General features: G+C 40.1%; 1 protein-coding gene across 9 annotated transcripts in view; it reads left to right on the top strand.

Moving 5' to 3' along the window:
- Window positions 1–16,803, top strand: part of SMARCA2 (SWI/SNF related BAF chromatin remodeling complex subunit ATPase 2) — a 165,177-nt gene that overhangs the window by 93,535 nt on the left and 54,839 nt on the right. For all 9 annotated transcript variants that reach the window (XM_074330501.1, XM_074330508.1, XM_074330504.1 and 6 more), the window contains exons 25-27: window positions 1,543–1,770; window positions 4,081–4,158; window positions 8,853–9,071. In XM_074330501.1, coding sequence (XP_074186602.1) covers window positions 1,543–1,770; window positions 4,081–4,158; window positions 8,853–9,071 — 525 coding nt within the window. The remainder of the gene's footprint in view (window positions 1–1,542; window positions 1,771–4,080; window positions 4,159–8,852; window positions 9,072–16,803) is intronic.

Genomic DNA, 16,803 nt, shown 5'->3' with positions numbered 1-16,803 from the left:
GAGGAAAAAGTTTTACGTAATTAGTCTTTTGACTGTCAGGGTCCCTGCAGCAACGACAGATCCCCTGGGCAGACTTTGAGCTGTTGTCTCCTTGTGCTGCCTGAGTGACCAAGAAACTTGTGTGGTCAAGTTTCTTAGGCTGTGGAGCATCAGCTCTGTGCAAAGTCGGGTGCTAGCGATGCAGGATACAGAGGTCCAACCTTTGCCCTAAAAATGGATCCAGATCTAATGGGGGACACATGGAAACAACTAATTAGCATTGGCCCAGAGACCATCACCTGGACCAAGAACTTTTTTGGCGCAGCCTTAAAATTAGGTAACTCTGCTTCATAGAACTTTCTTGGCGCAGCCTTAAAATTAGGTAACTCTGCTTCATAGGTTTACGAAGGCTTTTATTTAAAGATTTCATTAAAACCTTTTTCTTTTCGGAAGAGTCCCAGGTGTTTAAAACAGAAAAAGTTTGTTAAACTACATGAAAGTAAAATGAAGAAAATTTAGAAACACCTGTAGTCTTTATTACCTGGAGATATAAACATTATTGTCTTGTTAGTGTTTGTCCTTCCTGCCTTTCCTTGGTATAGATACGCACATAAAAGGTCATAATATGCATACTCATATAACTTATAGTTTTCACTTACGGCTTTGTGTCATTAAATCTACAATATAACTTTTATGGTACTATGTTGGTAGTACCATAGCACTTCTACATACAGTAGAAGACTAATTTAATCAATCTGTTATTATTGACTGTTTACTTAATTCTGCCATATATATATATATATATATAATGCTGAGAGGTGCATTCTGATTTGTAGATCTTTGTGCATATCCATGATTATTTCCTTAGGATAAATTTTTTCAGAAGTGAAATTTCTGGGTCGGGGACCATACCCAATTTTAACACTTTTGATACATAGTGCCAAATTTCTATCCCTAAAAAAGTTTACCAAAAGGTAGTACCAGTTTACTACTCCGCTAGCAGTCTTTTTTATTCCCCGAACTAAAGATTTAATCTTTGATGGAATTAGATCCCGGGAAATTTGATACATGAGCAATTGCTGTATATATAATGTGTGTATGTATGCATAATATATATATATTTAAAATGTATGTATTACTCAGTGATGTTTTAAAAATCATCTTCAACACCTCACACCAAAGGGAAGGTATTTCCTGCAACTTAAGGTTAGGTGTAGGTAACACCAAATTTATTGGTTTTTGTTTTTTTGTTTTCTTGTTTTAGTTAGGGACCAATTCTGATGGCAAACCTAGGGACAGATAAAAACATCCCAAGACCTGGATTTCAAAACCTGAGGTGTATTTCAGTCGGCTTGGCTAATTTGAACCCAAGCTCCCTCAACTAGGAATGACCTCGAATTTTTCCAAAGAAGGTAGCTTATGTCGTTTAAAAACGTAAGCAAAATCTGACATTACTGAAGGTGGATTCAGTAACCCTCCCATATTTTCCTCTTGGCCAGGCGACTTGTTTGCTCGGCTACTCCAGGCGCATGGGCCCTCACTGCATACTGTCCTCTCCCACAGGATCTGCAAGCACAGGACCGAGCTCACCGCATCGGCCAGCAGAACGAGGTCCGCGTACTGAGACTCTGCACTGTGAACAGTGTGGAGGAAAAGATCCTGGCAGCTGCCAAGTACAAACTGAATGTGGATCAGAAGGTGATCCAGGCGGGCATGTTCGATCAGAAGTCTTCAAGCCATGAGCGGAGGGCGTTCCTGCAGGCCATATTGGAGCATGAAGAGGAAAATGAGGTATTGTAGAAAGCCACCTTATGAAATCAAACAGTGACTTTTGTCTCAGAGGATTAAGAGTAACCTCTTTGTTCTTGAAAGAATTTCCTGGGCTGGCGATAATTAAAATGAATAAATTAGCTGCTCTCTTACATCCCGAGCACAGAAAGCCTCTGAAAGTTATCCAAGATTATCTTAAAAACAGTTGCTAGAGGGACCTCAAGGCTTGGCCAGTAGATGCGTCCCTCGTGTCTCCCGGGAGGTGCAACCAGCATGCTTTCTTGTACTGTAAGTGCTGCTTTCCGTAGGGCAGATGCAGAACTTCAGAGAGGCCACTTGTAGGGGCAGAATCAGCCAGATGAGATAAGGCAAAGCTGAAAGGGGCCCCGCTTGCCCTTTCTCTCTGCCCTTCTCCAGAGCCTTCTGTCTCTTGTCGTTTGATCAGAGATCACAGGACCTCAGTACATTTATAGGACAAGCCTTCACAGCCTTGTGAAGATAGTACCTGACCTGGTTTAGATAGGATGCAAGGTAGCATGGAGCTTCCCAACCTTTGGAGGCCGATGCCACAGGGAGATGTTGATCTCTTGCAGCCCCGAGGGCCTCCGCGTGGAGCCTGGAGTGGGATCCAGTGCTGCTTGCTTCTAGCTGTGAGCAGCCTTGCTGGGACTTCACACCCCTGCCAGGTTATCAGTGTGTCAGACACATGTTACCATTTTCTGAGGGGCCAGTATCATGATGTGAAGAAGGTTTGGAGACACTGATAGACTACAGTCAAGGGCTCTGATTCTGAGTGTCCAACGCAGCGTGGACTGCCATCTCCACGGTTGACAGAACAAGAATTACTAGGGCGCAAATAACCCAGGAAGATTATTGTTCACTTCCCTTTGAGTTTGTTTTCTCTGAAGGTCAGGCTACTGTGGGCAGGTTTCTTGCCAGTTGACAAGATAATCTTTTCATCTTGGGCTTGGGGAAGGCCCAAACCTCCCATTGTGCAGGCAGCGAATGAAAGGGTAACGTGTAACGTGGTCCTAAGAACAGGGTGGGCAAAGCAGGACATTGTTCACCAGAGGACATGTGAACCAGATTCTTCATACTGTGAAGTCTCAGCCCACTCCCAGCTAGTCTGTGTCTTTGGCAGATGAAATGTAATATTTAGATAAAATGTGACTTTAATCAATCTAGGGATGACCTAGAATAGACGATTTTTTATAACATCAGTTTTTCACTTTATTGAATTGCATTCATTTCTAACACAGTGCATGAAATGTTATCTTGGGACCCGCCAGAATCATCTCATTTCAGCTGCTGCTACACTCGTACCCTTTCTAGACCAAGCTGTCTCGTTCTGAACACATGATTAAAGAAATTGGATGTTTGAAATTCTGAGTTTTCCTCTTTCTTCCATCTGCTGATACACTGAAATTTCCCATTTGGTTTTTAACAAGCTCACTCAGCAAGTGACAAAAATAATTTTGTAAGGTTAAATTCTATAGTATATGCCTAACTTTTAGAGTCATTTTTTTAAAAGTGTAGAAGTCATAGAATAATATTTCTTAAAAAACTCAAGAACTCAGTTTCTGAGGAATTTTGCAGAGACAATATACCTTGGTCTAACATAATATAAAATGAAAATGTTGACCCTTATGTAATTGCTTTCTCTACTTCATTTAAATTATTTTAATCAGGTACAGTTATATAGCGGTTTTGTTTTTGATACCTTTTTTCCTATCCACAGATCTAACCATTAGCATAATAATGCCCACTAAAATACATTGATTAAACATATCTTAAAGGCTATATATTTGCCGTATATATGATTTTTATGGCCTTGCTCTGTGCCTACTCACAAAGTTTCATGTACTCATGTTTTTTGTAAGGCTTTGAAAATGAGCATTTATATTTGAGATAAGATTCAAAGCGTCAAAAGAATTAATGTTAGGCGCTTTTTCATGTTACATTCCTTATTTAAATCTTACATCTTCTCTGTGATGTAAATGTCATGCCCATTTTACAGATGAGGTCCCTGAGGTGGGGAGACATTAAATAACTTGTTTTAAAATATGAGAATCGACATACACACCCAAGAGGACCAGTATTTCTTATAGCATACCGTGTTTTTTTCCTAAACAGATTTTGCTTTAGGAAGATGGTTTGAACAACTTGGAAAATACTAATGGCAAGTACTGTACCCACTGACTCTTCTTTTTGGCTTGAGAAATGGAACCCCTATGACTTGGAGGACAAATTCACCTCACTCATTTGTACCTCACTCTAATTGTTCAACGTCTCTCCTAAAGCCCATTAAATCATTCTGTTTCTTAACCCCAGGAAGAAGATGAAGTACCAGATGATGAGACTCTGAACCAAATGATCGCTCGACGAGAAGAAGAATTTGATCTTTTTATGGTAATATTACAGAAAATCGTGGAAACAAATGCCTTATTCCCCTTTTTCTATTAATGCAAGATGTCTGGAGCCTGTGTGCCCTGGCAGAATTTCATTTGTGAAGCCTGTGCCTTTCCTTCAGTTCAGAGGCTGCACACTGGCTGGATTTAGCCTGTAGACATATTTTGTTTGGCCCACGCAGTGTTTTTTAAAATTTTGAATTTGTTGCCAACATAAAAAAGAATCCTGATTTCTGGCTTCTCTTAAAATTTGAGAGTGGGCAATACCAGACCCACGTCTCTATATGGAAACAGTTGGCTGGAACTGAGTAGCAGCTGCACCCTCTGGGCCAGCCATGTGGTCTGCAGTTTACCATAGATCCCCCTCCCCCACTCCCAGCTCATTTCTCATCCCCGGCCAGCAGCATTCAGGAAACCGGCCCTGCTCCTCAAGGCAGAGATTACAGCTCTTCCTTAGCTGTCTCCTACCTGGAGCAAAACAAACATGCTCTCTATGGGGGTGGGTGGACAGCAACTAAAACAATACCGGGGTGCCTCTTCTTATTGTTGAAGAGCGCATGCTTGAGCAAATAGGAACCTTCCAGATGCGCATGAAGGTGTAGCCTTCATTTAAAGATCGAAATTGGTTGGTTTTTATTGGTACAAAGTAGATGTAAAAGAACCTGGACATTTGAGGATTTGATGTCCATGGTTTCAACATTGACATTTCATGATACCTAGTCATCTGCTAAAACCTGAATTTGATTTATGTGTGTGTGGCCTGCCACAAGGTCACAATGTATAGGGAGCAAGCCCCTTGCCTAGTGAGGGAGGCTCTCAGAAGTAATGTGTTATTGCATTCTTCAGGCATTTGCTATAGTGATTTTGTTTACCTCTACATCCCCAATGCTCAAAACAGCACGCAGTAGTTGTTCAATAAATATTTGTTGAATGAATGGTGGCATTTGCAAAATCGCAGGCTTTGTGAAAACGCCAGCATGCATCAGGATGTGTGAAATTGCGAGACTCCCTCTAATACCTTCAATCATTTTGATCTTTAGAACATTTAGCCTGATTGTGGAGTGAGTGAATAAATGTAAACTGAAACTCTGACGTTTGAATGCAGAACCCCAAAATCAGGGGCCCCAAACTTGAATGCCCTCGGGTCTCAGACAAATACTTTGCGTGAGTGAAACAAGTGGACCACGGTGGGTAGATGGCGGTGAACTGGAGCTGCTGTGTCAAGGGCACAGAGCTGCAAACCTCATGTAGCCAGAAATTCCAAATTTTCAGGAGAAACTAGAAATCTGGGTTGTTACATGCAATCTCTGGGTTTCAAAATGTTTGCAATTAAATTCAATTTTTTATTATTATATAACACTGCAGGCCAAACAAAACATGACCATGGGCCAAATATGACCAGCATGGTTTGCAATCTCTGCCTTGTTAGCCTAGACCAGCGGAGAGGGGAACTCCAGCTGTGTGGAGGCTTATGTTATTTTTGATTGGGTGTTTTTCTCTAGGGAACAATGATTGTGTCCACACATAATGATTCAAGATAAAAGACATTTAATGCTTTCTCAGGAAACTTTTAGGTAGCCATGGGAATAACTCCTAACCTGGGATGTGTACATTTTTCCCCCTCCTAAATGAACCACCCTACTCAGGTAAGGCCATTTTAGAGAGAAATGACAGAAGGAAAAAAAAAAACAAAGACTTTTAACAGCACGGTCGACATGGTGTGTTCATACCTAAATTTCTGAACTCATAATGTTGGTCACCACCTTTATAGATTATTCTCTATGTAGGGAGATTGGAGGTACACGTAGGAAATAGACATCTCTCTCCTGGAGGAAATTATTGAAATGTAGATTAGTGGGGAACACTGAGGCAAGAGGCCCTCTACTTCCCTGGCTGATCACTGATGGGTGGTAATTCAGCACTGCTGCAGCTGTAGGTGCTCTGGAGACCATGGGAAGCATAAACTGCCTGCCTTTATACAAACAGATTAGATTAGGCTCAGAGATGGAGATTTCCATCAGCAGCCCCTAACTAAGGGAAAACGAGGACTTTTCTTTTCTTACTTTTGGGCTGGGTATTTGTAGAAATTGAAAGCCTCAGAAAAAAGTTGGAATGTTGGGCCAAGGCACAGCTTTCTTTTAATTTGAGAACATTTTATCACATAAAGAACAGACTTTGAACAGGTGAAGCTGGTTAAGGAACACTTTTTTGTAGGGATTTTGATTTTGTGAATGTTCTGCTTGTTTCTTAATAGTTAACTTCTCGTTTTTGGATTATACAGATTTTTGGTTTGGTTTGGTTTGGTTTCTCTTTTGTTTTTTTAATTAAATTTATTGGGGTAACATTGGTTAATAACATTATATAAGGTTCAGGTGGACAACTTTATAACACAACATATATATTGCGTTGTATGTTTTTTAAAGTCTTCTAATGGACTGTCTGCCTTTGGTCAATTGACTATTCATTAGCACCTCCACCAGGGGGCAGGAAATCAAATTTGAATCCTTGCCAGCTACTCTGGTTAAAAAGTTTAGTCAGAAACAAGAATGAAATGTAAGCTAGATTTGGATTCAGTATTAAAACTCTATCTATTATTATAAAAGAATTAGTTCTCTGTAAAATTAATACAAACTTATTTGATTTTGTATCATAGACACTGTAGTTAAATAACACATATTAAGCAGATAGTCTCTGTAAATGAAAACCTTACCGTTGAACATTTTTCTTGTTTTCTCCGTCTAAAAATGTGACTTCAGAAAAAGTTATCTCTCATACTGATTACCTATGAATTTTTTCCTAAAAAGATCTGTGACAGGTCAAGGTATATATCTGAAACATTTTGCTAACATTCAAACATTAAGCTTTTATCTGCTATGCTCCCTACAAAGACAAGAAGTCCTTTTAAAAATGACTGTACTTGTAAGGTTTATTATCGGGTTTTAAGACAAACATATTCATCTAGTATCTGAATAATAAAATAGACTTACTTCCATATCAACATCAGATTTTGTACTGGTGTTCTACAAGTAGAAATCTCTGGGAAGAGATGCATTCATCAAAACTTTAAGCTTATTAAAAATTGCATCAACCCTTCCTAAAAGAAAAAAAAGCAACTGTGATTTATTTTATCAATCTCAGCAAAGGTTTATTTTGTCAATTGTGGACATATGCATGGCATGTCATTTTACAGGTCTTGCTTTAGGTAATGGTAGTAGCCAACGTAAAAGTTGAAGTGGCAATATGTTGTCATTTCAGTGTAGCACTTTAACAAAAAATGGTTTTCTTATAAGCTGTCTAATAACTATTAGGAGATTACCTCAAAAACCCCTTTTTAAATTGCACTGTTAATGAGGCACCCTCTGTGTGCTAATTACAAAGGTTTGATGGGTCCCGTTTCTGATCCTAGAACATTAGAAGGCAGGATTAAGACAGCCTCTCCAGCTAACTATAGCATATGACAGAACAGGATGGCCACATTTATCTACCAATGGGACTCCACGATGCTCCAAGCCTACCCATCTTGGGAATATAATGATTTCCAAAAATGTGTAAGCATAGTTTAAGGAACTTTGAACTTTAATTTTTAAATAGATTCTAGAGATCAAATTTGGATTTGAATAGAAATTTCATTTACATTCTGTTACCAATTTTAGCTCTTAAGGAAAAATTATATTGAATCCCTATTTCAGTTCGGTAGAACAGAAGGAAGAAAGCAGGAAAAGGTAAATCGTTTTATGGTTAATGGCCTATTCAGTTGGAGAAAGAGAACATCTAGCTAGTAATATGTAACTAATGTGTATAGCAATTCAGTGGAGGTTTTGATTTGTTTTTTAGCTATCTAATTGTTTAGTTATAGGTTAAAGCCATATACATAGCACTTAATTTATTAACAAGTGTACTGGAATTTTAAAAAGCAAGCAAGACATGGGGAAATAGACATTTTGAAGGCTATGAAAGGACACGAAAGGCAGCCATTTCACTAATAACTTGACCCTTTGAGATGAGATTACCTCTGAGGTATGTCTCTCTGTGATATAATATTTTCATTAAAGCTAAACTTTCTAAAAGTTAAAGAATTGAGGGGCATTCCTCTCACAGAGCCCATGGTGTACTGAAAATTCAACACATTCATGGCCAGCTGACCATGAATCAAACCATTTATGTGCCCACATGTCCAAGTTTAACTGAAGTTGGTGGCTGTTCTGTTAGTGACACTCGAGTTGCTGATTTTTTTTACCTGGTTATTTAATCAAAAGCATGAGCCCTATTGAGTAAAAAGGAAGTTTTCTTAATGAATTTTCTCTTTTATATGCTGGAAGAACACTTTTATGCTGGGGCAGCAGTGAATTGTATCACCAGGGCTCATCTTTTTAAAATACATTCCCAATTTGAATCTTCTGTTACTTAAGGGAAGCTTTGCACACCTATAGACTAAGAAGAGGAGTTTTTAAAGAGTTTTTTTTAATGCATAAATAAATTTCAGTGATGGATATAGAGGAAGGGAAGAGACTTTACTGGACACTGTACTTTAGGGATGGGCTAGAACGAGTCAGCCAGGGGAGAGAGTCTCCATGGGAGAAGCCGAGAGGGATCCTGCAGCTGTAGGAGCCAACTTGTGAAAGGCGTATGTGCTGTCAAGTCTGTACCGTACAGAATCCCAGTTCCGATTGGTGAAACTTCTGTTCATACGTGCAGCGTATGGACATGGACCGGCGGAGGGAGGATGCCCGGAACCCAAAGCGCAAGCCTCGCTTAATGGAGGAAGATGAGCTGCCCTCCTGGATTATTAAAGATGACGCCGAAGTAGAAAGGCTTACGTGTGAAGAAGAGGAGGAGAAAATATTCGGGAGGGGGTCTCGCCAGCGCCGGGACGTGGACTACAGCGACGCCCTCACGGAGAAGCAGTGGCTGCGGGTAGGTGTGGCTTTCTCAACTGTCCTTGCCAGGTGTGGTTTCTTGTGGGCTTGGAGAAATCAGGGACCGGGAGCTAGAGTTCTTTTGAGGGACACAAGTTGCTAGTAAACGGGGAGATGGCTGTTGAACATAGATCAAGTTATTCTGCTGTTGCCGTGGAGTCATTCTACATGTCAAGGCAGTGCCTTGAAATATAATGAAGAATTGTTTGCTGGAGCAGAGTTGGTCATTGGAAGCACAGGATTATTAGAGCTATGAGACCCACTAGTGTTTTATGACCAATTGCCTGGTCATGCCTCACTCTCTCGAAGTTAGAATCAAAATGTGGAAGGTGGCCTTAGAGATGTTTTTTAATCGTTCCCCCTCATTTCATGGTCATTAATTGGAGTTTTACTTTTCCAAGGCCTGCAGAAATGGTTCAGGGACAGTGCGGCATTTTCTAACTGCATTGTTATTTCATAAGAGCCGGAAGGTGCCTTTGTACTCTCTTGATTTTACAGACAACACCGTTGAAGCCCAGAGAAGTTAAGTGACTGTGCAGGATCGCTGGCTAGAAAGTGCTATTGCATTTGTGGGTTCACCTTTAGTTGGATCTGATCTGTTCATCACAAACACAGACTGGGGCCTGGGACTCGGGTTACTGACACTTAGAAATGTTATTCTTTAGTTGTGGGGGTTTTTTGTGTTATTGTTTTTCCCCCTGCTTTGCAAAATGTTGATTTCTCATTTTGACTGAGGAATGAAATCTCAGAAGGTTCTTTGGGGAGCACAAAAATATCAAAATGTTCCCAGGAGCCACGTATGTGAATGCCAAGGCGAGTGTGCATCTTCCATTGGAAGGTTTGGCCCTACTTTCCATTAGCGGGGGTAGACTTATTACCTAGACAGAGTGATGAGGGACACACATTCCAGGCAGGACCAGGAAATGCATGCCGGAAATAGTAATGCAACTGGGTGAAAAGCAAGCAAAACAGAGGCTGCTGTTTTTGAGTTGTTCATTTTATCAAAAGGGAATATAATCCCCAAGCTTTGTAAAACATAGATTTTTAGGACCCAGGTCATAAGTAGGTAGGTGAGTAGAAACGTGATGGGGAAGTATTTTGAGACTGGATGTTCAACAGCAGACAGGTCTTGGCTCCACTTGAGATGTGATTTACTCAGGATGTTGTATGATGAGAGAGATGTGAGCTGAATTTCGAAAAGATTGAAGACTGTGGTATTCTGAAAAGAGACTAAGACAGCATTGCTCATGTTTATGGTTGAACGATGGCTAGGAAATGTAACTTTTGTGTTTTTGTTTTACTGTCATATCCAAATATTCCAGTGGCCTCAGAATATAGTTTTATGGATTTCTTTGTAAGGTTGTAGCTGTATCGCATTCTATAATGTGGGGATATTTGTGTTTGTTTAATAATAATTTCTGAGTTGAGGAAAATCTATTCCTTTTCTTTTTATTTAAGCAAAGAATTAAGTACCTGAAGTACTGTTACAGGAGACAAGACAATAATTTAGGCCAACATTTTAAAGTTAATTTTATATATGTATAATCTTCAGATATTACAAATGCAAAATAACCCGGTTTATTGGGCAAGGATGTAGCTGAACTTTTCATTTTTTTATAATCATTTGGAAATACTCTTAAGAAAGACAATTTGAATCTTAGAAAGTTTGCAGGTTTAGAATACCTCATTTTTCTCTTTTTTGTTCAATTTCTATCACTAATGATTAGCACAATACTTAGCCCATAGTAGAGACTTAATGAATGTTTGTGAAATGAAATTATAACCTTATGAGAGGAAAGTGGAAAGTTACTAATTTATCAGTAATGTTACGATAGCATTTCTCTTCCTAGTGTATCTAGTAGACTTCCTTTTATCTAGAAATGGGAAACTCCTTTGTTTTACAAAACGATACTGTGAAATTGATTGTTCATAGTTTTCAACCTTAGGTACACTGCAAAATGCCAAGTCACCCAAGAAGGACAAAACTGTTCTTAGTACAGCTGTATTGTAATATATCTTTTTGTAAACCAATCTTTTGAAAACTGGATGCCCATTTTTGGTATGAGCTGGTAACTTGCTGTTAACGGGGACATACAATTAATATGGAATATAGAATGCCCCCTAGCCTAAGTGTTCAAAATAGGTGCTTGCTGTCGTTTATTTTCTTGTTCACCAGTAGCAATCCTGCTTAACATCAGCCTATTAAGTTTTTCTGATAATAAAAATTATATTCAAAAGGTTCTCATGGGCCTGGATATGAGATATTCTCGACTGGCCTATGATTGAACGCGTCGAGCAAACCCAGCCAACACAGCCTTGAAAGGGAATTTGGCAAGAACCATCATGTAAGAAATGCTGTAACAGGGCTAAAATAATTCTTCTTTTTCCTGGCAATGTTGTCCAAAGCCTGCTTGGCAGAGGCATCGAAGATACATAGAATCCCAGAGTTGGGAGGCAGCTGAATGGAGCAGCTACGCATCCTGTGCTTAAATCACAGTCTCTGCAGTGCCCGTGCCAAGAGGCCGGCTGTCCCTAAAGGAAGCAGTCTGCCTTTTTGTCTGCCTGGCCCCTCCAGTTCGTGGCCAGCCCCGATTGTTAGTTCTTCTGCCCTTTGAACAGAATCCTCTTTCCCTGGAGCTGCTCCTCCCTGGCCTTGATTCCATTCCCTGGGGTGAACAGAACAATATTTTTCCCCTCTTTAGCATCACATCCCACTGGATAAAATGTTCGAGGACTCGTGTACTGTCTGGGATGAACTTTCTACCCTCCTCTTTCATCTGGACTTTTCTCATCCTACAAGGCCCAACCAACGCAGTTGCCTTTCTACTGTGTTCTCGTATTTCTTTGCTTGTCCTTCTGTCACAGCTCAAATCCAATTTTCTAGTTTTCTTGGTAGGTACCAACATTCCTGCTTTCCTGGCTAGTTAATAAGCTGAATCTTGTTAGAACTTAGGTCTTCCATGTACCAATAGTAAGTGCCCAACAATTGCCAAATTGAAATAACATCAATTGATGTGTCAGAGTATAGCCTAGGGTAATGTTCACCGCTGCAACAGATGGACCTACACGTGCCCTATTTGTAGGCCTAACGAAAAAAGGAGAATTTTATTTCTCACATAAAAGTCCAAAGTGGATATTCCTGGTTGGTGGGGGCAGCTATTCTCCACGTGTCCATTCAAGGATCCAGGCTGAGCGAGCCTCTGCCAGCTTGGACGTCCCCACCCCAGTGAGCTGAAAGGAGGGAAGAAAGACAGCGTGGAATGGTGAGTGTGCAGTTCTAATGGGCTGGGTCTGAGTGGTTCCGTATCACTTCTGCTCACGTTCCATTGGCTAGAACTCAGTCATGTGACCACACTAGCTGTAAGGAAGCCTGGGAAATCTGGGCAGTAAGCCCAGAAAAATAAGATTTTGGTGACTTGGTGGCAGTCTCTCCCTCAGAACACTTAGGTTAAATTTAAGTTATTTGGCCACTTTCTTTAAAATTTTTATTATGGTCTCATCACAAGCAGGTTTTATTTTATAATCATAGTTAGCTAAAAATTCCCACAGTGTCCTTTAGACAATCTGTTTAGTTGGAAGATTTTTAATTTTTTTCTGTATTTTTAATGTTCTTTTAAATGAGAAGGATAACAATTTCCAACATAGCTCAGTCAAAAAGAAAAGAAAAAAAGGTTTTTAGGTTGTTTTGAAATTCCTGTTTCCATTGAGGAAACTTAAATTTCTTTGGTGTTAGCCAGTCTCCAGTTTGCTTCATCTTTTTGGGGTAGTCATTTCAACATTCATGTACCCTATGGGCTGTTTCTCTCTTTTCCTGGGGGATTCCTGGCCCCTCTTTCTTCCCAAGATGATATCTGGATAAAGGTGGAAGCTGACATTGGGGGCAGGCCCCCGGTTCTCCCTCTCTCCTGTGAGTGTAATCTGGGCTCGTGCAGGGCTGCTGGTCTGTCCCTTCCTTGGAGGTCTTGACCTGTAACTCGTCCCATCTCATCCTTTGAGACTTTGATCACATGTGCAGTTAAAGTCTGGGATCCAGGCCAGAGTCTCCAGTGGGCAGGTTTTCCGCACTCCAAAGACTCATGAAGACCCCGACCTCTCTGATCTCATAATGCTCTCAGCTCGTTTGTGTCCTATTTAGGAAATCTGCAAACTCGTGGCTTCTTTCTTCACACTGCTAGAACATGTAGGATAGTCTAACTCTTTTTCTCAGCACCTGCTAAGTTATCATCAAGGAGTTGTCAAGCCTGAAGCTTCTGGAATCTGATGGTTGGGCAGATCAGGAAGCTCTTTAAAACAAGCAATAAAAAATGTCTTTCTTTTGCAAATTCTGTAAAACTATCTGACCATTTGAACACATAGTGACCGACCCTCCCAGAGCCTTGGAAGGAGCTTGTGAAGTGAGAGTCCTGAAGCTCATGTTTCATTAACTTCACAGTAAATCTACCTCTAGGCATTTTGAGTGCCTCAATCCTCTTGCTCCCTGCACCCACACCTATAATACACCAGGTTTGAACCCTGAAGAGTGACTATTCCATTTCAACCCCTGGTGGATGCCCTGCGATTCAATTCTGGAACTAACTACCCAGAGTTTTAGCATAAACCTCACCAAGGCACGAAGGACTGAGTCCCCAGCAAGACTGCACTACTTCTGATTCCAGCTGTAAGTTCTAGGGTCCCCAGGCCACTTGTACTTCTAACTGACTGGCTATACATTCAGTGGTTCTCATGACTCCTCCAGGCTCAGTAATTTGCTGTGACGACTCACAGAACTCAGGAAGGTGCTACTTGTGATTATAATTTTATTATGAAAGATGCAAATCAGGATGACCAGCCAAATGAAGCGAGACATAGTCGAGTTCTCTAGGGGACACAGAGCTCTCCAGTGAAAGGGCTCTCTACCTACCCTGCCTTCCTGTATTAGAGCAACTTCCCATACCCACGTGGCCGCCATAGCGCTCTGCACCATGGCTTCTGGTGCAGTTCTGAGAGTCCCCGCCCACCAAGTAAAGCTTAGTTCTTAATGCCAAAGAGCACTTGGAATTGAGGAAACTCCTCTCCATCCAAAAAGCCTGACTCAGACTGCTGCTGGTAGGCTCAGCCATCCTGGTTTGGAAGTCAGTGGTGTCATTTGTCTTTTTGTCTTTGCATACCAACTGCATCTCAGTTCACCTCAAGGCAGTGTGTCGCTCCCTTGAACAGGGAATGGACTCTTAGAAAGTGTGGAAGAGAATGTGGTCTTAAAAATATTTTATCCCTTACATTTTACAGCTTTCTCATGGTGTATCCAAGGTGATAACAGCACTAAATTATGTATGATATATATGTGTGCATTTGCACACATAGAATAATTGGCTCATGTTGATAATTTCTTGGAGGAATATCTTTGTTTCTTTACTTGTGATAGCGAGCATTTCATCAACCTAAATTGACAGGCATCTGATAAGCCCAGTGGGCCAGGTTTTTTCAGTGTAACTTGAATCGTGTGCACCGATTGTGATGTTTCTAGTATTGTAATCATTATTGAGGCAGGGGTTCCATAAAATTGGGGTGACTGGGAAGCGAAAAAGTGGGCTGAGGGCGTATTCTGAAATGCCTGGTTTTTCTATTCTTTCTGTTTTGGTCCTTCTGCCAACTTCAGAATCCCTCCCTTCCTTAAAACATTTAGTGACTTTCTAGAATTTATTTAATTGCTGGGTGAGTGATTTGTGCCCTGCAGCACTTGAAGATAATTGGAATGCAATCTAAATTATGTGCTCTGTATAATATTTAATTGCCAGCCTGATGGAAGGAGCAAACTTCAGAGAGTTATGCTTTTGTTTCACAATGGAGCTGATGTCCTGAAACTGTAGTGGGAAAAGTCCTCATTTGCTGGTGTCTGTGTGGTCCTTATGCATGAGTGTGAGGCTGCTGCTTTGGCATACAGTATAAGCTCCTGGTGATGAAGGAGGGTACCTCCGGATTTTTGCAATGCCCTGGACAGTTGGGCCCCAAACCATGTTATGTAAATGATGGTGATAAGACTCACTTCCTCAGATCTTTAAATCTGGCAATAGATAGCACTAGTTTTAGAAGCCATATGGTTTCAAGAGAGACCTCGAGGAAAGGCAGCATAGAAAAGAACACCCTCTGTTTCCTCCACCAGTCTGTCACCAGAATAAGGGTTTGAGCATCCCAGGATTTACATGCCTGAATGAGGTCCCCATGGGCATGTCTACTGACCACTAAAAGGATTTTTGAGGTTTCCTCTTCCCAAAACTCAAGGTGGAGAAAACAAAGTCAGAGACTGTTAAACCATATAATAGTAGGGGATAATAAGTATAGTAAAATGTGACACTTCTCAATGGAATTTAACGTGTGCCTTTAAAAGCTACATAACACCAGGTGCAAATACAGGAGAAGATCCCTTAGTTGGCATTCCATCACAACCAGCCCACGCCAAACTCTTCACAGGAAAAAGGCCAAGAAATGCACGGAGTTAGTCACAAAGTACTGGAAAAAGTAGGAAGAAAGTTTAAAGACATTGGGATTTCAAACAAAGTATTTGAAATTCTGGTGAAATACACAATGAGAAATAATGAAGTATTTTTTTCATCTATATAAAGAGAGTTTTTTTTCTCTCTCTAGAAATCTTTGAAACAGGACAATGTCCCCTCTGGGCTGGATTAAATATGATCCAGCCTGAAATCAGAGACCAGGGCTGGAATCTCCTAACTGTAATCACTGCTGAGAGCATCCATGATTCCGTGAGATGTGCTTTTCTCCCAAAATATCTTATTTTATAATAGCAAAATTTTTTGAATCCTTTATCTAAAGCATAATGTGCATAACACCTAATAGTTTGCTGCTTCTCTTTTGTTTTGTCACTTTACATAATCTTCCCTTGCTTTTTATATAAGATTTAAAAATTACTTAGAGTTCTTTTTTATTTTTTATTTTATTTTATTTTATTTTATTTTCGTTTATCAAATGGCATTTTTAACTTTTAAAATTGGGTCATCAGATTTACTGGGGCAACATTTCTAGCAAGCTGCATTTCCGTTTTTATACACAAGGGAGAGCTAAGGCCCTAGTAAATAGATTTGGGTTTTGCCAAATTCCAGGTTCTTTGGTACTTCAGAAAGGACGTACTGAACTAATTAATGTTGGTCAGAATTGTGAATTGTTTGGGAAAATATTAGACAGTAGTAAAAGAATTTTTATAACTTTATACAATTTTTATTTTATTTTTAAATCTATTGGTTAGATTCCTTTCACAGAGACTGGACCTTAATATGTCCCCTATTGTCAAAATTCAGTAGGGCAAATTCATGAAGAGGGCCAACTAAAATAAATAGTAAAGGTTGAGAAGCGAGAGAGGCTTGTTGCGATTGATTTCTTTTAAACTGTGATGTCTGGAATTTCTGGTCTCAAGTTTTATCCCTTGAAATTGAGATCCAGCTCTGAAATCTAACTCAGTCATTAAAAGTAACCATGGGAAATTGGGACTGGCTTACAGATACTAAGCCAGCCTGAATAAGTTCCCATCATCTTTACATGGAGCAAACTATTACAGAGAAATAGATGGTTTTAAAAATGTCTGCTTTTTTGAATCAAGATTTGGTTTTGTCCTGTACTTTTTAAAAATCAATAAAGTCACTCGAAGAACCAAGTTTTTTAATTTTTATCTTTGACAAACAAAAAGTATATATTTAAGATGTACAATGTGATGTTTTGATACAGGTATACGTTGCGAA

The sequence above is a fragment of the Rhinolophus sinicus genome, linkage group LG04 (genome assembly GCF_036562045.2).
Source record: "Rhinolophus sinicus isolate RSC01 linkage group LG04, ASM3656204v1, whole genome shotgun sequence".
In the NCBI taxonomy this organism is placed as follows: Eukaryota; Metazoa; Chordata; class Mammalia; order Chiroptera; family Rhinolophidae; genus Rhinolophus; species Rhinolophus sinicus.
Note: the sequence above shows the minus strand (reverse complement) of the source record. Positions and strands in the feature narration are given on the sequence as shown.